Below are 21,503 nucleotides of genomic sequence, written 5' to 3'. Positions count from 1 at the left end.
GAGAGTAGCAGAACATGGTGGTGCTTTCCTACTGGCTAGGCCTCCAGTACCTCCCTACCCAGACATTAAGAAGGGACATGGAGCACCATTATGCCAGTTATGAACCACCCAGAGAATCCCCTTGCACAATTACCCATTCTCTGAAGCCTGTAGTTTTCTAACCTTTTATGCTGCCAAGTGGTATAAAGTGGCCGTAGGCAAATAGATGGCACGTATGAGAGAGGATTTATCTCTTCACAAAAGGAGAGGAAAAGCAAAGGGACTAAAAATACACTGTAAGGATTGAGCATCATCTCCTAGGAAGGATAATTCACTTGGGAGCTTGGTACATGGTGAAAATCCTTTGAAGACATAAGGACAGCCTATGGCAGAGGTCTTCAACCTGAGGCTCTTTAAGGATTTCTTTGTGGCTCCCGATGATATAATTGCAAAGTTAAAAGAGAAAACACCTCCTGATTATTTTTGATAAATGGTGAATATCTAAAAGCCCAAAAATGAACAACTTGCATCTAAATAGCAAATGATACATGATCTCAAAACATTGAATAACTCCCCTTGGTATCCTCCAGAGAGAGGGAAGGTTGGGGAGTGAAAGTCAGGAAAACAGTGGTACAAACACACACATAAAGTGTGAGGAAATAGAATATGTAAAAAGTTTGTGAACGTCCTGCAGTAAACATGCATCACATTACAAATCATTGTGTGCCCACTGTTCTTAAAATAGAGGTTATAAAAATATGGTTTGACATTAGTTGTTAAGAACCATTTCACATTCACATGCATTGCAGCTCTTGAGTTATTGAGTTTTTTACCAAATTGGAAAAAATGGCTCTTCTTGCTATTTTGGTTGCTGACCCCTGGCCTATGGAAATGAAACAATAAGCAGTCATCTTTTGCTGGAAAACAGGTGTGTAACTAGTACAGTACCTGTGAACCCATCTGATAAAGAACCAGGGATTTTCCCTAAGGCTTGGTGAAAGGTGATACCTGCTTGTACAGGAACAGAAAGAAAAGGTTTCTTACATGTTAGAAATATTTTATCTTTACAATCAAACATTTTCCTGTTTGTCATTCATTGTTAATATAAAAATTGTTATTTTTCCCATTAACGATCAATTTAACATCTTTTATTCCTTCTGGCTTAGTCTCCACCAACCTCTAAATGCATATTTTATAGTGTACAGAATATTTGTCATCTCAGTGCAAAGGATCTAGAAATCTATTCATCCTGATAACCTGTCTACAATCATAGGGATGCCAATAATAATGGTATCTAGAGTCCAAAGACAATTTGCACAACTTACTGAGTCACATTTTACAGTCACTCAACTTAATTCATCCCAGGATTTTCAAGCATGGAGAAATACCAAAACATATGCAATGACCCCCAAAATACACCCCTCAATTAAAAAAAAAAAACGGAATACACCAAAGCCCAAAATACACTATAAAATGTTCTTTTAAAAGTTGCACACAATGTAAAAGATTCTAATGGAATTGTCGTTTTAAATATGAGAAATATTCCTAAACCCAGCAGAATCTTCCAACCTGGTGAAACTTTTTAAAGGGAGTTCATTGTATTATTAATATATAACCAAGGCTAGTTTAACTTAAGCAGTACAAGTGACTACTCGATATTTCGTAACTGTAGGAAGCTTGTAGTCTAACACTTGATTTTGGAACTCAGTTTACACCCTCCCCATCCCCACCCCCCAACTGCACATCCTGAAACCAGAAAAACCTTTCATGGCAACTTGTGGCATCACAAACGAATCATACAGAGCTGACTGAAACTACTTAAATAAGGCACAGTGGTTGCACTTTTTCCAGTAACAAGCAGAAACATCAGCAATAAACAGTGTACAAGGAATGAGGGAAGAAGTGAAAGCATATGAGTCCTGGGAAGGGCCTATGAATATGAAGTACTTCCTGGTCATCGTTACACAGCGTTTTTTTCCAAAGTCACTGAGCTTTTAGCAAGCACTGAGAGACATAGGCTATGAATGGAAACATAGACCCACCCTCAGCTCATTCCTGTGACTAGTGCGTCTCTCACTGTTTGATCAAAGGTTGCTTGAATGCCATAAAGTCCCCTAACCTGGCACGCTCTCTTTTTCTCCAGCGTTTAATTCCTGAGAAACAAAAACTTTACATGGACAGAAATATTTCCGGCATGATATCATTTTTCCTCATAATTGAAAAAAGAAAAACAGCCCTTTATTTCTTAACATCTGTTGTCAATTTTCCCCGGGACAAAATGAATTCACATTTAGTATCCTGTTACGCTAAGCAACTTCGTCCAAACCTCAGGGCTCTTTTCTCTTGTTTACTTTTCCAAGCACACACCAAGCGCATTACTTCAGTTTTTAATTTGTATACTGTATTTTGAATTTGTGTGAGTTTGATCCTTGTTGAAGCCTCAAATGTATTTCAGGATAACAGCTTTGAAATACTTCAGGGCAGGTTAGATAAACAGGGACAGATAAACATCTGTCAGGGATGATGCAGATGGTGCTAGGTCTGCTGCTGTGAGTGCAGGGGACTGGATTCAATGACCTCTCCAGATCCCCTCCAGTTCTATAATTCTACATTTTTCTATTTTGTATTCCTTTGATTTTATCTGTAGGTTGCTGGTGTATTAATTACAATTAAAAACCAGTATTGTTCAGTATTTGAATGTCCATTAACAAAATGAAATTTTCTGTGAAATCCTTGCTCTATTTTTAACTAGTTTTAGTGCACCTTGCAGATTTGGAGACTTTCATTTCACTGGTCATGATTTGGTTTGCAAAACACATCACACACATTTTCTTCTCAGTATTATTCTCATATTTATTCGGTATTGTTCTCGTGTAACAGGGGGCTGCACCCTGACGCATTGTCTTCCAGTGCCACTCAGATCTGGACAACCCATCATCGCATAAGAGAGACGGCTGGGCCAAATCTGGCTCTGTGACTCCTTTTCTCCCTCCGTGCCCAGAGGGAAGCTGAGGCAGGACCTGCCAGTGTGGGGAGAATGCAGGGTGGGTTCACTCTCCAGCCCCTCTCCCGTGGGGCCTCCCCTCTGTAAGTCTCTGGGAGGCTGGGGGGGAGGGGCACTTGCCGATTTCCCCCATAACAAGAGCCCTGTTTAGGCACCAGCGCTTCATCTGTCCCTACAGGCAGGGGCAGGGAGCCTCTCCCTACTTCAGTGCTAGATCGTGACGTGACGGGAGAGACTAAGAACGCCGCGCCCGACCGGCGGGGGCGAGGTGTCAAGGCAAGCCAATGGGGAGGGAATCGAAACGCACGAGCACGCGCTCGCTTACGACAGCAGCGGGCGCGCGTCCTTCCTTTCTGGGCCAAGGGGGCGGGGCGCGCATGCGCACCGAGGCCCCGGGGCTAGTCGCTATATAAGCGCGAGGGCGGCAGACAGTGAGCTACTAGCACGAGCGTTGCAGGAATAACTGAGTGTTGATCAGTAAGCGCGAGAAAGGCAGCAACGATGGTGAAGTCTGTGGGGAGCGTGGTGAGTAGCGGCGGGCGAGGCTGTGAGCGGCGCTTCGGCTCCCCCCGCCCCCCCCCCCCACGCGCTGCTTGACTCGGGGGAGGGGTATGGAGCGGTGCCCGTTGGCTCGCGGGAGCGCGCGCGGGCGTGGCGGGAATGAGAGGCCCCGTAGCCGGGGCGGTGATGTCGGAGCCTGGCTGCTCCCCACCCCGTCGCTGCGCAAGACCCCGGCCAGCTGCTCCGCCCCGCCCCGCGTGGGTGAGAGGGGGAGCCTCCAACACTACTCCGGGCAGCGCATAGGGAAACCACCTCTCTTCTCCCCCCGCCCCACGTTGCAACCGTGTGAGCTCTGCTGCGTCCTCCCGCTCCCATGCGCGGCGCTGCAGCGCCTGGTTTCCCTTCAGCTCCGGCCTTACATCCGCTAGCACCGGGCGCAGCCCTTGTGACTCTGCCTTTAGCCGCAGGGCACCTGCCATAGCCGCGGCCACGGGGTGGCAGCTGTGGGCTTCCGGCTGCCGTTAGTGAAAACCTTCCGGAGCAGGTGGCTGTGCGGCGCGCAGCCACTTACCTGTAGCTACCTCAGGTAGCGCTCTCCAGGGGTCGGTGAAGCGAAGACGTGAATTCTGTCCACGCCGTGGAGGCCCGTGTGGTGAGGGTCGCTTCCGTGTCACTTGTCATTACCTTGGTGGCCGTTGCAGCAGTGTAATGATGATGGGGGAGCAGGCCCGTTCCCTTAGGGGAGGGGACATAGAGGAAGGACGCAAGTATCGGAGGTAGCCGTGTTAGTCCGTAGCTTCGAGAACAGCAAGAGGTCTTGTGGCACCTTTGTAGGCTAACAGATATTTTGGCGCATAAGCTTTCGTGGGCCAAGACGTGCTTTGTCAGATGCATCAGAGGGTTTTGACGCTTGTTCTGTCAGCAGTTCATGTCTGTGCTGTTTGATACCCCAATTTGTTCTGTTCCCCTTGGAGATACTGGTGGAAGCCAGTTCTGCAAACAGCAGAAATCTGCACTGATTATTTTTGTCAACAATAAAGAGTGAAAAGAAAATTCTTCCATTGGGGTAGAAGTTCTCAATTACAGAAATTGGCAGTTTCCCCCAACAAGTCTCTTTGCAGTGTGTACATTCCTGCTGTTTTGTCACCAGAATGCAGTTTTGGCTACCAAAACTTGGTAATGTAGACATACTCTGAACATCTGAATAGCATGTCAAGCAATAGTAACAGATTCTAGCATGTGGCCCTGGACAGCTAGTAATGCAGCCCCACAAGATCATAAACTTAACATTATTATGTGATTTTATACATTTTTATATGCAGCCCAAGACAATTCCTCTTCACTCAATGCAGCCCAGGCAAGCCAAAAGGTTGGACACCCATGTCTTAGAGGCTTGATGCTTTTAAAACTAACCCTCTTAAACTGTCTGAAGTTTGGTGCTGTCCCATGAAATCTCACTAACTAATTATTTTATTAGTCTTTAAAGGGCTACTGGACTGCTTTTTTTTTTTTCTTTTGATGTCAAGCAATAGTTACTGGTGCTTAGGTAACTAATACTATGACCTATGTACTAGTACTTTACCACTTAGTCTCCTAGAGCTTCACCGGATTATCGTTCACAGCAATACTAGTTCTTCAGAAACCATGTTGGCTTTTAACTTCTACAAATTTAATGGCACATCTTGTGTGTGGCCACAAATAGTCTGGCATAGAGCAGGTTCATACAATACAAATTAGTGATTGGTATCAGTGTCTAAGGACTATGGATTCACCTGACATGGCTACCCTGAAATCCAGGCTGTAGCGACACTAACTGACTTTTCTGTGAATTCAATGATACAACAAAATTACTTTAAAATGGTATGAGCTCTGTTCCCCTCAGTTTTCTGTAGCATAGAAGCTGTGCTGCTTTATCCATCTGGTCAGATTTCTGAATTTTAATGTATTAAAGGAATGTAGTCTCAAAATATCTTACTGAAGGTGGCTGGATCTAAAAGATGGCAATTAAAATCCCATTAGGTTTGCTATTGTTTAAGGGGACAATGTAGCAGGAGAGGGATTGTAACTGAAGTCTGTAGTCAGGTTTAAGACAGGTTTTTGAAGTGAAATACAGCTAAGGTGCAAGTCCATGTATAAAACACAGTATCTTCCCAGAGTCCATGGAGTGGTGTTGGCTCAAAACTAGCCCACTTTCACAAATGTTGAAGTTCTAGGCTTCAGTACAAAAGCCTGGTTTCCAGATCCCCTGGACATGCTATGCTTGATACTATGACATGTCTGCTATAGACGACCATCTGACTTATGCATAGGTTGTGTTCCTGGGCAACCCTGTATAAGTCAAATTTCATACAAATTGAGGCCAGGTGGGGAAGCTCTACCACCTTCCATCTCCAGTCCTGGCTGCACCTGGCTCCCAGGTCTCCTCTGCTTGCATGAGCTGGAAAACTGACTAGTGCTGCTGTGCTAGTCTGTTTTTTTTTTTTTTAGTGGCAGGGAACCCAGAGACAGGCTGCAGCCTGGTTCCCTGTTTCTCCCGTCACTCATGATTTCAACTCCTTTTTTTTTTTTCAAGAAGCATGTAAAGTCAGAGGTATACTGTGTTCTTTTAATTCTGTTTGAGAACAGAAATCCTTCCCCTTCACAAACTCCCATGACAACAGGCATGTCATGTCCATACTCATAAATTGTAGTGTATAATGTAATGAACATTGGGAAGTGTCTGAGCTCATAAAAAGCTGGCATGAGTTGGCAAAAGGATTGCTGATATTTACTTGTCACCTGAGAATTGACAGAATAGCTCATTGTGAGAGCACTTACCACCTCATGAAGATGAGAGCTTAAGTGAAATATCTGGCACTGCTGGCTAGCAAGAAGCTAAAAGCAGTAGAAGACATGATACAGCTGCACTCTGCTGATCACACCAGTTCATTAGGAACAGACAACATAAACAGAATGAGAAATCATCTAACTGTTCTAACAGTGGTAATGGATGAATAGTGACAGATAACCATGTTAGTTGGTATGCTAACAAAACAAAATTGTATGCAAAAAAATCCATTACCATTACAAGACCAAACCTGAGCCTATAGATAGCATAGTGTGAGCTGTGCTAATGTCAAGTCAGCAGTGATCATCAACTATAGACATTGTTGGGAACCAGAGGTTATATCCATCTTTTTTAAAGACAGGCATTGGGGCACAGAGAAGGGGAACAATTTTTAAAAGTGATGGTGAGACCTTGACTCCTGCTGCTGAACACCCCCGCCCCCAACCCACCCACAGCCCTGCAACATAATGTGAGTATGGGAGCCATCCCATCCATAAGATGGTTGGGGCAGCTGCTGTGGGTGTCCCCAAAGTGCAGGGTCTGGGGTTACCACCCTGAATCATCCTGTAGATGGGGTGGCTCCATGCACACCTTCCATGGGTTACAGGGATGTACTAGTAGTGGTGTGGCACAGGCAGCCAGAAGCTGCTCTAGCCCTGCTGCACTGGTAGTGGGGACCTGTGAGAGAGAGAGAGAAATGTATCATTGGTGGTAGGTGGGTGTGGGTAATGTGGGGGCTGGGAGGGAGCATGCAGAGACCCTCCCCACCCAACCAGGACCTGCCAGAGGGAGGAGCCTGCTCATCTGCTAAGAGAATTTGAAGACTAGTCCTAAGGCAGATTTGAGGGCCCCACCTACTTTTTGGGGACAAATAACTGAAATGGACTTAATGGTGGGTTGATGTGCCAGAGGTCCATCTTCCAGGGTTCAGTTTAGCAGGTCTAGTATGGACTGGCTAGATCAAACTCTGTGTGCCCCTGTTGACTCAATACTCCTCACAATCATAGGCATACAGAAAGTTGAAGAGTCTCCTGTTCGGGGACACTGGAGAAATTCAATCTAAGTTGTCAGCTCCAGCTGTGCTAAGTTGCATATCTTTGACTTTCTTCCCTAGTGTAGACCTGGCCTGAGATGTAATTCCAATCTCCCCATTTTGGATTAGGGAACAGACACTATTGTTCCATTAGAACACGAGGTAGGGCTTTGGTCGTTATAGGCATGTTACCTTGTCTGCATCAAAACCTGTTGCTTCAGTGGTATTTAAGAGTAAAAGTTCTACAGCGGTGGTTCCCAACCTTTTCCAGATGGGTCACCAGGTCTTCCTGAATTGTCTAATGGGTCCCCAAGGCAATTCAAAAAAAGGGTAGGGGTGGGAGAGAGCTGTAACTAGCTAATTTTGTGCCTGAGGCAAGGATATAAAATTGTGCACCCCTCATGTTTATATATTAGTTATTCATAGAAAAGGGGAAATATATTAATAGCACTACGTTGACTATAGTTAGAGTTGTGGTGGTGGAAAGAGACTCATCCCCAAACTGCTTCCCCCAGCTTAAGCCCCACAATCAGGGGCTTGGGGAGTCACACTTGGGCTAGAGGGATCTAGGAGTCACAGGGAGGGGCTAGGACTCAGGATGGAGGGGGCTAGGGGAGTCCCACTCAGGGGCCCTTATGGCTAAAGCTAGCTGGGGTGTAGAGTCTCAGCCGGCAGCGCCAGCTGCGGGAATCCTGGTGAAGTCTGCAGGCCCTGTAGAGGCTGGAAGCCAGGGAGCTGCTCAGCTCTGCCCACCCTCACTCCCAACCTCTGACTCAGGCTTCCACCTTGCCTGAACTGAGAACTGCTCCTCAGGCATGCACTTCTCTGCCCTGCAGCTGAAATGGTTCTTGATGTAATTGACTTAACTGCCTGAAGAAGTGGGTCTGTCAGGAAAGCTCATCACTGAATAAATCATTTTTAGTCTTAAAGTGCTATGCTTTTGCTGCTTTGTTTTGCCTGATGGCTGTTAATACAATGAAGTTAAGAAGCCGTTCACACTCCTGAAGTGGTTCTCAGTAGTCACCTCTGGAGCTACCCAGCCCAGATGGCAACCCTGTTGAAATGTCACGGCAACCTATGTTTGGGTCCTGGCCCCTAGGCTGGGATAATGTTCTGCAGTGTAAGATGGAAGAACTGGACAGACTTGATTGCAGTTAAAATGACACTTTCCAGAACACTTGATTGGACACAAATGGTGGTGTGTAAGGAGAAGTCAGATGGGTATTTTCAGATGAATAACCAGAATTCTAAAGATCCGATTCTCTCCTGTATCAGGCATACCAAAACGCTGACAGTGGGAGGCTTCACTAGTCGAACCAAGTATTAACTAAAACTGGAAAAACTTTCTTGCCTAATCTGCATTGTAGGTTCCTTTTTGTACAAACTAAAGGAAAATCTAGTCTCTGGTGGTATTTCTTGTGTGCTACCTGCCAGCTAGTATAAAGCTGCTGCTTGGTAGGTTAATTCCTGCATGAGAACTTTCTACTGCTGAAAAATTAAAGATTATTGTAATAGCTTTGTGTTGGTGAGACATCTTTTTTTTTTTTTGAACTCTTGCTAGTATTTTTAGAATCAGATTTCAAAGTTTTCGTATGCAACACTAGGATAAAGGAATAAAAATATTGGTCTGGAAACCATATACATTTTTTAAAAAAGGCAAGTCAAAGGGATGCATGACTTGCGCATACAAAAATCAAACTTTGGGTATTCAATCTCCTCTCTCTACAGGAAGAACTTCAAGCTGAATTGAAAGCTGCTGGTGATAAGCTTGTAGTTGTTGACTTCTCAGCCACATGGTGTGGACCATGCAGAATTATCAAACCTTTTTTTCATGTAAGTAACAACACCAACACCAAAGTCAATACTCTGCTAGCTTTTACAGCTGAAGCTGTACTTACACAATGGTATCTTGCTGTCAAACTGGGTCACTATAGATATATGAACTGTTGTCTTCCTTAATGTTCATGGGGGCAGGCTTGCAAGAAAACCTCAACTGTAATCAGTGTGTGGTGGTCTAATGCCCAAACAATTTGCCACTCTTAACACATTTCCCCAAAAATTAAATGCTCTTCCCAACCTGTTTTGGGATCTTAACAAGCTGATACGGTCAATTAAAATTCATTGGTCATGCGACAGCCTTGTCAAAAGATTTTGAAGTCTCAAACTCAAACAAATTCTAAATCACTTTAACAGAACGGGCATAATATTTATGGCTCAGACAGGCACAGTAAACAACTGTAACTGTGCATGCAGCTCTGAATAGTAACTGGTGAAAACCACTAATCGTGATCCATTAGTGGAATATGTGGCTGTAAACTATTAGATGTGGAGCTGGAAAACTGCACTAATTTCCTGCTACAGTAGAATCTGTTTCAGACACCTCAGGAATGGAGTCTGTTCATAACTCTGAAATATTCATACCCAAACAAAACATGATTCTTCCTACAGAACAGAACATTGACTTACATAGCTTCTAAATATTTCTAATGCAAAGAAAAATGCTGTTTTCACTTTTCAGTAGCTTACATTTGTTGTTGTTGTATATTTGTCTTTTTGCTCCTGCTGTTTGCCTGATTGCATACTTCTGGTTTCAACTGAGATGTGTAGTTGACTGCTCAGCTTGTAACTGAGGCTTTACTGTAAAGTTATCAAGCGTACAACCTTTAGAGTTAAAGTACTTCATGATGACTCAAGACTTAACTGTATAGACCAATTTCATTCAAGAAAATTTGATTTATTAAAGTTCAACAAATTCAAGAGAATTAGAACAAAGCTTTAATATAGCTATGACACGGAAGGGAATGTATTGATCTCATGAGGAGTACATGTGTTTCTGTAGACCTGTAAATCTTGCTCTTCAGTGACTTGAGACCTAATCATTAGGAACATGCAAATGCACTCATGCTTGTAGTAGTATCACACAATGACTTTGAGGTTTCCATCTAGTCTTAGTTTAAAGCTTGTTAGTGGCAATTTGCCTTGTTATGAAACACTTTTTAATAGAAGACTTTTAGTGATTCATGTGTAGTACCTTAACTTTCAAAAGTCTTTACTACTGTGGTACACGTAACTGATCTTGATGTGCCAGCTAGTGGCAATTGCTCTATGGCAAATGAAACTTACTGACTTTTCAGTTGGAAGTAGGTGACGGGTAAGATTTATTCTACCAAAAGGGTGGTGTTAGTTTCCTTGAACATTAAGTTTTTTATATGAAATAAAAACTACAACTCTTAACACTTGGTTTTAAAACTTTAGGATCTTTGTGAGAAGTTTCCGGATGTAGTGTTTCTTGAAGTTGATGTGGATGATGCTCAGGTAAGGTCTTCAAATAATGCTCCAACAGGGGATACTGCCTGACAAAACCTGCCATGCAGTCTATTGCCAGGAAATTTGTCTCCTAAAACCTCAAGGTGGCAGTTAGTCTCAATGGTCCATCTTTGCAACAGTGGTTACCTAGAGCAAGAAACTAGGGATTCCCTTAAAGGGAAACTTCAGTTCCCCTTTCCCTGCCCATTGGACAAATAGGAATTAAAGTAAATGACAGGAATTTTCTAGCACACTAGCAAAAGATTGGTCTAACTGCTAAAATGATGGCAATCCCACACTATTTGCAGAGACTAATTCCTGTCGTGCTCTGCATGTGTAAAGCAAACTTGTTGCAAACATTCACATTAAACTGAAATGCCAAAACTATTTCAATCTTTAACATTGAACATCTCTAATCTGGAACTCTCTTGTCCAGCAAACTCCCCGATCCAGCATGATTTTAGTTAGCTGGATGACAACTTATCGTTGGGGCCAAGTTTCCCCATGGCCCCATAAAGTTTGTTTCTAGGCACCAGTCCTGGCTCTAGGTTCAGCACTGTAACTTACCCCAGATGCCCTTTAAGAGCTCAGTAGCAGTGGAAGTGTTAATGTGCTAGAAGGTACTTGGCCTGTGTCAGAAGTCAGTCCCAAGGATGCCAGATGAGAGAGCCAACCTGAATTAGTAACAGCAACAAAGGGTCCTGTGGCACCTTATAGGCTAACAAAAGTTTTGAGCATGAGCTTTTGTGAGCACAGACTCACTTCTGATTTCCAAGACCAGCATCTGATGAAGTGAGTCTGTGCTCACAAAAGCTCATGCTCAAAACTTTTGTTAGCCTATAAGGTGCCACAAGACCCTTTGTTGCTGTTACGTATCCAGACTAACATGGCTACCTTTCAATACTTGACAACCTGAATTAGGAAGACTTCTGTAATAGATGCAGTCGGGACACTTTAAAGTGTTAGCTTGAACTGTTTCAGTTTTTACAGAAACTCAGATCATCTCAGAAGTCTTGTGTTCCTGAAAACTCATGTTCAGGTTTTCAGCTGACCAGTCTATAGCAGTCAGCTTGGGAGTCTGACATTCAACCTATTATATTCTGGGTTTTTCCAAATATCCTTCTTTTGAAGCATTGTGGTGGCTATTGTTACAGATGGGACACTGGAGGGTGAGGGGCAGGACTCAAGGGTAACTTTCATGTGTAGAATAACATGTTAGATCACCTTCATATTGGTGAACATATCCCATAAAACTACACACATGGACTCAGTGGAGGGCATGAGATTGGGGTAAGGGTTCCAGCAGGGGCTGCATGGTAGGGCTAGGACTCCATGAGCTCCCTGCACCTGATACCCTACCCCTTCCTGCATCACAACTCAATCTTCTGCACATGTTCCCTTCTCATAACTCTCCCAGACTCCTCACCCCCTCATGCACACCATCTCCTACTTGGAGCTCCTTTCTACACCAACCTCCATACCAGACCCCACATCCCCTTCCTTAATATAGGAAAGTATAGCCCTTAACCACTTCCCAAATTCTTGGTGTGGTCTGGAGCAAAAATGACCCACCCTTGCCTTAAACTCAGCTTTCACTTGGTCTTGCTACAAATGGTACAGCATATTTAGATACTTGCTTAACAATAAGGCATGTTGTAGGGGAAAAAAGGTAGCCTTCTGTAATATTGTGCTGCTTTCTGGGGCTTGCCTATACCTACTGGAAGGGTGATGCCAGAGGTTGGGCTTCAGGGCTTGATTTAGCAGGACCCACTAAATGAAACAGGGTGCCGCTTTCTGCTCCTCTGCCTAAGAGTAAGGGAGGTCAACAGGAGAGTTTCTCCTGTCAACCTCCCACTGGGGACAAGTCAGGAAATGGAGTGTAGGGTATGTCAGCTCTTGATATGCAATTCATGTGGCTGGAGTTACATATCAAAGCTTTATTCCTAGTGTAGACCTGGCCTTGTTTAAACCAATCATGCAGAAGATGCAATCACTTGTTTGTAATTCCAAAACAGGAGGACTATAGTATATTCTCATAACAGTCCACTACAGACGGGTCCTAAACTGACCAGACTAGCAAGTAATTACTTAGTTTCCCTTTCTTTTGTCATCCTGGACAAATTTCATGTCTGATTAGTTACTGTAGCTTGACAAACTAAACTTTTCCATGTTCCTTTTTCAGGATATTGCTTCACACTTGCAAATCCAATGCATGCCAACATTCCATTTCTACAAGCAGGGCAAAAAGGTATGTGTTCAACTTTCAGTGACCCAAATGTAAGGGTATGGGTTGAGTGCCACAATAAAAAACCATGTGGGCCAAGATTTCTCATGCTTTCTGGGGATCAGAAGCTTCTGATAGGAGTCTGATTAAGTAACCTCATTTGACTGTTCTCCAAAAGCACTTTAGTTATGAAATAATTGGATGAATGGCTATGTACTAATACCAAACAGGTCCTTCATGCTGAGTGTTACCTTCAGGGTGGGCTGGTGTAGAAATGTGGTTCATGTAACTTTTACATGGAAGAAGGACCTTCACGGATAGGAGCTGTGGCTTTCAAAAAATTAAATGTGGTCATCAGAAAAATATACCTCAAATGTTGGGTGGGTTGAGTAGGTGGATACTCTGGCCAGTGTACAAGGCTCTAGTCTAGATTCTCAAACTGAGCATGTTCTATTGATGCTGTCTGTCCCTGTCCACAAATCTAATGTAGCTAGAAAATGTGTGTTTTTTCAAAGTATAAACTAAGTTAGTTGGAATGTGAAATGGTAGAACACATTAGTGCACTAGGTGAAGGCATTGTCTTGCATCTGGTGTTTAACTACCTAGGTTGTGACCTTTGCAGCCACACTTGAGGCTTTTACCAGAAATCTTGCACTTACTCAAGCTGTAAAACTAAACTTCCAATTTTGAGAACCAAGATTGGCATGGGATGTGTAGCTGGTTCTTAAGAAATCTATTAAACTTGAGGTGTGTAAGACTGAAATCAGTAGGAGGTGCTTGGAGGAGAATAAAGGAGAGTCTGGCCCAAGTGGTACTTTGGGGCTTTAGAATACAAACTCAGGAAAGCAAAACAATACTCAGACTTCCAACCTCAGCTACCTATTATCCTGTTTTAATATAGTATGGGACTAACATTGCCATTATCCTTCCAGGACTTATGAAACTAGCTAAAATCACTGTTCTTAATGGCCATATAACAATTTCTTGTTACAGGTGCATGAATTCTCTGGAGCAAACAAAGACAAGCTGGAAGAATCTGTTTCCAAGCTATGCTGATGGAACAGGGAACAGTTAACATTAACTGTTTATACCTAGCCTGTAACTTTTCTATGTGCAGACACCAATCAAGTTAGCTAAATATGTATCCAAACATTTTCCCATTCAAACTGTAAATGAGTACAATAAAATGTAAATTCACTTACAGATGCTGCTTTCCAATGTGCAAAAGACAGCTTGCATGAGATGCAGCTGCATTGCTTCTGGGGGGGTCGATGGTTAAATGATGTGTTGCTGTACTGCACCAAATGGTAGCAAGGAAGCCTGCTGCCTCCATCCTCACTGAAGTACTCCCCTAGAACTAGGTGACCATTCACACTATTCACCTGCTTGGCGTACAGCATGAGAACAAATCCTCTTAAATGTAGAGGGAGCCATGTTAGTCAAACCAACAAACAAAGCAGAAATGTAGCACTTTAAAGACTAACTGACTTATTTGAGGAGCTTTCATGGGTCTGTCCCACAAAAGCTCATTACCAAATAAATCACTTTTTAGTCTTTTTTTTTTTTTTTAAAATGCTACATTTCTGCTGCTTTGTTTTGTCTTACAGTTCTCACACCAAGTAATTCACCAAACCCACTTTAGTGCAAAATATGCTTTTTGGATTACTTCATGTATCTGCTCTGCTCTTCCCTGAAAGAGGTACCAAGACACTTGCATTGTCATGCTATCTGACTACAGGTACCAAAACTGGTGTTAATGGCATTAGGGGGTCACAATGTTAGGAAAAACATTCCCAGGATTCTCTTCAGTGCCTGGGTTGGAAGTACCATCGAGCAATTTGATGGGAAATAATGATGGGTATGAGTAGTCCAAGCAACCTTAGCACAGTGGCTGTCACCTGCTGCCAGATGGCTTTATTGTCCAGATGACTAAGGCTGAAGCTTTTTTCAGTTCTTCTAGTATTAACAACCCTTTGGTGCTGTTTGTCACAAGATGTGTGGTGATCTTGACTACAGTCCACAGATACAAGAATGTGGCTTCACATCCACCAGGCACAATCCCTCACCTACTCTGCTAGCTGGCTTTTTAGTGTTGGCAACAGTAAACTTGTTTTGGCGGGAGGTGTCTTGAAGGCAGCATTAGAGCAGGGCCATGGGCAAGTACCAGCACAAGATCAGGCTGGGGGCATTGGGCCTTGGAGAAGGAAATGAATTTGCAGTGTGTGCCACTACTGGGGGCTTGGGAGTAATGACCAAATAGCAGCTTCCATTCATATCACAGAAGGGTACAGGGTGTATAACATATAGGGCCCTTCCCTGCCCAATCACCATGACAAAGGGTTGGCCCTGCTATCCAGAAACTGGCCTCAGACAAGGTGCTGTGCAGCTCTACTTTAACATGAGCTGTGCTTCTATCCCAAAAATCAGCTTCATCAGTATATGTGCTGAGCTGCACAGAACAAGGTGTTGCTGGGCTGGGGGGGACCTTGTTTCCCTCAACAGGGAGGTTTGGGGAACCTTTGCACTCCTTCCCTGCCAGCATGGGTAGCTGTCTCAGGGCCCCTTGTCAGCCTGCTATCTTGAGAAGGTGGAGACCTGTATGGATATCTGCTCTGCACTCTGCAGGTAGGCAGGGTGCTACAGGCTGACACCCTGCCCTGTAACTAATTGCTTGGGGGTGCCCAAGGACCCATGCTGCTCCATAGGGAGAGGCCATTCTCTCCAAGTGATAGTAGGCCTTGGGGCACTAACAATCCTGTCTTTCAGACTCAAGTTCTACATGAGTTCTAAGAAGCCAAGTATGCCTTAGTCCTAAGTGTCTGCTGCTTAACTTCAAGTTTCTATAGCACTTAGTATGGTCAGTATCCCTTTTTCTGCATGAGAGCCTAGATGCTAAAAGCACCCACTTGAATGATGTGAGCATGCTACATGAATTAGCTGCTTGATAAAAGGCATCATACAGGGGCTACCTACACATTCATCATTTGCAGAGCCTCTAACAGGCCTGTTGCCTCCCTAGAGGTTACTGCTGCTATGTGTTCCTGCAGCGAGTGCTGTTACTCAAGGTACTTCCTGCTCTCAAGTCTGTTTTGAACATCTTTAAGCTGAGCACTAGTCTGCTTCAGTCTCCCTTAGCTTTTCCAGAACACAGCATATGAAAACCTTTACACTCAGCTCCTAAGGGAGGAAAAGCATGTTGCTTCTACGTTCTTGCAGATTGTTTTATCAGGTGAACAACTGCTTGAGTTAAAATAAGGTGCTAGCCTCAAACTAGCACCATGGCATAGCCTGAGGGAAGAAAATGGAGTGTAAGACACAGGTGCCGGGAAGAGTTAAATTAAAAGGCTGGTAGCTACCAATCTCCCATGTTAATTTATACACAAACCAGAACAGGTCACATATTGCTATTCTAGTCAATTGCATGTCAAGAAAACAGACTACAGTGCTAAAGATTTGACTATTCATTTTAATGGGGTATCTTTCTCTGCATTACAGTACAGCACACTTGAACAGCATTAAGCTACTTCATAAGCTTATTGCTGGGCTGGATTTTGCTATCAGTGTGGAGCTCATTATCAGTTACATTCTGAGGGTTTAGTGAAAACCTATCTTGATAACTGTTCAGCTGCTGGTTTCATTTGCAAGAAGCAGAAATTGCAGCTCTTGGTTCACATCAGGCTCTTAAGCATATCCATTCAGTTTTAAAATGTCAGCTCTTCTGTTGGTATAAGCAGTACAGGCTGGCTGGCTTTGTTGAAAATGCGTGTGTATTCCTATCCATCTCAAAGCATACATAGCAAGAATTGATCACAGCAGTGATAATGTGGATTAATAGCTGCAGGACCAATCATTTGTTGTAGTATTGAACAGTGCACTCATTTGAGGAAGCACCACTTGGAAACATGCCTAATTTGAGCAGACTTCAGTGCATTAAAGCAAGCTAGTAACTTACAGCTGAGCATTTGGCAATGGCTTTCAGGTTGCAGAAAGGTGTCTGTTGTGTTTCCTCATGGAGTGAACCATATGCCCTTGAAGAACATAACAACCATAATGGGTCAGACCAAAGACCCAGCTAGCCACCCAGTATTCTACCCCTAACAGGTCCCCCAGCAGGAATGAGCAGACCAATCACCAACCAATTCCCTTCCCTGTTGCCCATTCCCAGCTTCTTTACACTTTTATGATTGCCTTTCCAAGGTTTTCTCCCTTTAACATTCCCATGAATGCTCCTGGCATTCTTTCAAATCCTTCAGTAACATGTTCTTCACACTTGATTTTCCCCTGTGTAAAGAAAAATTAACAGTTACTCACTTTGCTATCATACAAATAGTCAAACTAGTTGGGTCCCCTCAATGGTCACAGTTACTGGCCGCTGATGAGAACTGGTGGTAGCTCCATTAAAGGCAATGGGTTTGTGCCTGTTTACATTTGCTGAAGAGCTAGCCTGTGAAGAGTGATGCCTGGCATGCATGGCTTTTTTTTTTTTAAGTGAATCCACCCCCATGCCATAAATACACTAGGACTAGCGAGTTAAACCATGGCTTTTCCTTTCAGTGTCCAGTCTCCCATTTTCCTCTGGCTGACCCCACCCCCCCAAAAAAAAAAAACAACACTATGGAGCTCACAGGCTAACTGCAACAGAGCTAAAAGTTGTCTTCAGCTCTGACATGTTGGAATTCTTGCTCTTCCTTCCCTAAATGCAGTATTACGCCCCCCCCCCCCCCCCCCCCACCGAGTGTTCAAAAGCCATAGATAGCCCCATCCCCACAACTGCTGGAGTCTTTGAGGCATAGTATTGGCTTTAGCATTTATATGTCCAGGCTTTCTCTGCCACTGACTGAAGTGTGATTTTTTTCTTTTAAATCACACCAGTTGGCTAGGTTTTATGTCAAGAGAAAAGGAATAGTGCAGGCATGGCAGTTAAAAATAGTACTTCATGCATTTGCCAGGCAGTAAAAACAGCAGCTTTAAAAGAGCGTTAGATGCTGTTTGTAATGGATCTTAAGCACCTTGCATTTAGGGCACAGACAACTGCTGATCTGCAGGCTTAAGACTTTCCTCTTACTACCCATGGGAGGGATGCAGCCCTGGGTGCCGTTCCCACCCCCCAGTATGCCACAGTTGTATAGCCCTGGCCCCCTTGTCAGCTGCCTCACCTTACACTGGGGATAAACTAAGGTTGATACCTTGCCCCTTCAGCTTTGGCCACTGCATGCCCTACTCTATACTGTACTCAGCGTGGTCTTGTCTCCCCACAGCCACCACCCACTTAAGGGCCATGGGGTTTTTTTGGGGTGAACATTTGCAGCATGAGGTCACAGTCTGAGAAACTGTCACAGCTCTTACCTCTACAACCCATCCTAATAGTATCTTCAGAGCCTCGCCATACCTGTCCTTCCACCGGGAAACAAGAAACCCTTCCATGTATAGCTGGTTGAGGATCATCGGCATGTGAACATAAGGTCCTGTTGGACATGGAAACAGACACAGCAGTGGCAATACTACTTTCTTTGAACCCAAACCAACAGGTAACAAGGAAACTTTTGTAAGTGAGATGCTGATTAAACCCAAGCAAGTGGGTATGCTGTTAGCCCAAGGAGGCATTGCTTGACCAGCTCGGGCCTACATAAAATGGTGACGGTGGTGATGCAGGCTCCCAACCCCCTTTATATGTACACTCCACTGGGTAAAGCACTGACCCAGAATATAGTACACATGGGGCTTGGCACTGTGCTCTGCCACCACCCAGGACAGTGCTCGTGCTTTCCTGAGTTGCAGGCGTTCCACCATCTCTCCTGCTGAAGCTGGTCCACAGCGAATATAACATGAAATACTCCATAGCGTGCGCACACGCGCACGCACACACACACAAACAAAAGCATGAGCCTAACCACCGGGCTATAGCAGTGGAACACTCCCATGGGACACCCAGGACCCAGTTGCCCCATGTTGATGATGGTCTAAATAATCCACTGTAGAACTGCTTCAAGCGAAGCCCCTCCCCGCCCCCCCCCCCAGCCAAAAAAAACCCCTCAGTGGTGGGCTGGGACTTGAAATGGGGGGGGCAGAGAGTCCCCCGCCCAGCAGTATCCTGACCACTTGGCAACAAATTACAATAGGAGCACACTTTCCACATCTGTTTTGTGTAAGCTTGTTTTAGGGATGATGATCACCGGGTCAGGACCCACCAGTGGGGGTGATGGAGGATTGCCTATCTGCCTGGAGTTTGTGTATCACATCACAGCTGGCATGGACTTGCAGTGCACATGCTCAGAGGTGCCTAGAGACCATTTACAACAAAATAAGTTGGCAGCTGAGCCGGGGTGGAACTGGGGGGGGGAGCGCTTTTGTGACTCCCAGTGCGGCTAATTTGGAGAGTTAGGTGCCTAAAATAGCAGCTAAGTGCTTCAGTCCTTTTGTGATGCTAGCCAGGGGTCAGCCAGCCCCAGCACAGGTGCCAAGAGTAGCATGCAAACCAATTTTCACCAGTATGCAAGGTGGGCAATCAGCCCAGTGCCTCATGCCCCCGCCCCATGCCGCCAGAAGCTTGCTCAAAGCCATGCTGCCTGGGGATTAACAAAAGCCCAGTTAATGCTACCAACTACCACCTAAATGGTTCAGTGCTGCAGCTTTATTTCTTAATTAAAGCTGTTGTAAGTAGAACTATTAGTGACTTTAAAAATGTATCCCCCGCACTCAATGCTGCATATTGATGGCAAAAGGTCAAATTGCAGCACTCTGCCTGGGAAAGATTGCTCACCCTCCTGCCCCCAGCCCTTAGTGAACAGATATGTCAAGCCTAATTTAGCAATGGAACTAGTGATGGGGTGACATTTTCAAAAGTCCCTAAGGGACTTAGGCACTTGTCTCTTTTGCAAGCTACTGGAGTACTTCAGCTCCTGAGTCACGTGCTCCCGGACAGCCACTAGCTCGATCAATGCAAACCAGTGCAATTGAGGCACCCATGTCACATTTGATTATGAAACCTGGACTGTTAGAAGTGCCTGACAGAATGCCACCTACAGCGCCGATTGACATCAGTTGAGTTGATGCTGCTCTGTACCCATGCACATCAGACCATACAAATTAAAACCCTCTAAAGGCGTGAGGACGGAGACCTTTTCCATCGCAATGATGGTACTGTGTGTACTCAGCTTTGCCACCGAACTAAACAGCAGGCAGCAGTCTGTTTTACCATTTATTTCTGAAAAACATTTGTAAGCGAAATGCTCCTGTATCACTAAAAAGTTGGAATCTGGTAACAAAGCAGCTCATGAGGAAGTTGATCCGTCCTCCTCTACTGCCCTCTCATGGTGTGCAAGAATTACTCTTTAATAAAGTCATTTAAAACACACACAAATTGTTACCAGGTCTGTGTACAGTGAAACAAAACAGCAGAAATGGAACACTCTGAAGACTAACAAAATGATTTATTCGGTGATGAGCTTTCGTGGGACAGACCCACTTCTTCAGATCAATCTCATTTCCAGTACAGACTGACATTTACAAGTACAGAGGACCAAAAAAGAAAAAAAAATTGCAATAAAAACTGACCAATCAAATATATAGAACTGAAGGAGGCGGCTGAGCGGCAGGGTGATGTTTATTGTCCTGCCTGAGATATGGTGTATGGCGAGGTCTGCGCTTGTACTCTGCAGGCCAGCCCTTTCTACTGCTATTGGCATTTTAGATGAGTGGGCTAGTCACTGCATTTGCTGAGAATTACTAATAGACGCTTTGTGGGCTTTTTATGTCTATGGCTCTTGCCCATCACTAATCTCCCCAGTTGCATTAATGTTTATTAACCCTCACCCCCAACCCCACACACTCCCTCCTGCCAAGCTGGTAGATGGTGAGCAGGACAAATTTCAGCTACCATGTGTCAGGGTTCTCCGATTTGAGAGGCATATCCATCCCCTGTCCCATACTCCTTCCCATATACTTAGCAGCAGCTTTGACTCCAATGAGGCTTACCCTTTCTCCATGAAACTTTACCACTCCCTGATGGGAAAGGACCATTAACTAAATGTGGTCTTTGTTTTGTTTAGTTTTATTTAATTCTGGGCAAATACATCTTTGCTTCTGAGGTACGGAATAGAAGAGTATTAGGACTGTTTGACCTTAAACTACAGCACTGAAGATGAACATGCTCTGTGTACTGTATATTTTAATCGTGAGTGTCTGTTTCACAGTGGCCCAACATAAACCAGAAAAAGCATTCAAAGAGAAGACTTTTCTTTCTTCATTATTTTTCCACCATATAAAGCAAGTAACATACCAAAAGATGCATACCTTTCTGGGGCACTGTGTCATTGTACTCAGAGATAGCTCCGCATACAGCAATCCTCCCAAATCTCTTCATTTGCTTCAGAACAATACTTGAGAACTCGCCACCCACCTAGGGTAGTCGGAACATAGATGAAGTCACAGATAAAACCCCTAGTGATCATTTAGGGACTGACCCCAAAAGTATACAAGTAAATACTTTTTCTCATGTCAGTTATCCCACTGAGCAGTGCATATCTAAGGAGGGGGAGGCTACTCACCAAAGTCCAGTTATGCATAGGCTTAACTGCTTTTCGGATTGGGCCCTTATTTGGGAGCCTCTGACTCAAAAGCACTTCTCTGG

At 44.3% G+C, this 21,503-nt stretch overlaps 2 protein-coding genes across 3 annotated transcripts in view; one reads left to right on the top strand and one right to left on the bottom strand.

Moving 5' to 3' along the window:
* Nucleotides 1-3,361: 3,361 nt before the first annotated feature.
* On the top strand, nt 3,362-14,075 carry LOC142013007 (thioredoxin-like). The gene is made up of 5 exons (XM_074994040.1): nt 3,362-3,508; nt 9,073-9,177; nt 10,600-10,659; nt 12,833-12,898; nt 13,868-14,075. Exons 1-5 carry the CDS (start codon nt 3,485-3,487, stop codon nt 13,928-13,930), a joined length of 318 nt encoding a protein of 105 aa, XP_074850141.1. The 5' UTR covers nt 3,362-3,484; the 3' UTR covers nt 13,931-14,075.
* A 2,245-nt stretch (nt 14,076-16,320) lies between these two features.
* PTGR1 (prostaglandin reductase 1) overlaps nt 16,321-21,503 on the bottom strand; it is a 32,289-nt gene continuing 27,106 nt past the window's right edge. For both annotated transcript variants that reach the window (XM_074994037.1, XM_074994039.1), the window contains exons 8-10: nt 21,167-21,272; nt 18,221-18,339; nt 16,321-17,155 (exon numbers count right to left, since the gene is read on the bottom strand). In XM_074994037.1, coding sequence (XP_074850138.1) covers nt 17,045-17,155; nt 18,221-18,339; nt 21,167-21,272 — 336 coding nt within the window. In that variant the 3' untranslated portion in view covers nt 16,321-17,044. The remainder of the gene's footprint in view (nt 17,156-18,220; nt 18,340-21,166; nt 21,273-21,503) is intronic.

Source organism: Carettochelys insculpta, chromosome 5 (genome assembly GCF_033958435.1).
Source record: "Carettochelys insculpta isolate YL-2023 chromosome 5, ASM3395843v1, whole genome shotgun sequence".
NCBI lineage: Eukaryota > Metazoa > Chordata > Testudines > Carettochelyidae > Carettochelys > Carettochelys insculpta.
The sequence above is the reverse complement of the archived record's forward strand: the minus strand, read 5'-3'. Positions and strand labels throughout refer to the sequence as shown.

What these genes read in the sequence shown, in the direction of transcription:
- LOC142013007 (XM_074994040.1), top strand. Translation starts at nt 3,485, where the DNA reads ATGGTGAAGTCTGTGGGGAGCGTG. An exon ending in TGAAGTCTGTGGGGAGCGTG is followed by an intron (nt 3,509 to 9,072) that starts GTGAGTAGCGGC and finishes CTCTCTCTACAG; the next exon opens with GAAGAACTTCAAGCTGAATT. An exon ending in TTATCAAACCTTTTTTTCAT is followed by an intron (nt 9,178 to 10,599) that starts GTAAGTAACAAC and finishes TTAAAACTTTAG; the next exon opens with GATCTTTGTGAGAAGTTTCC.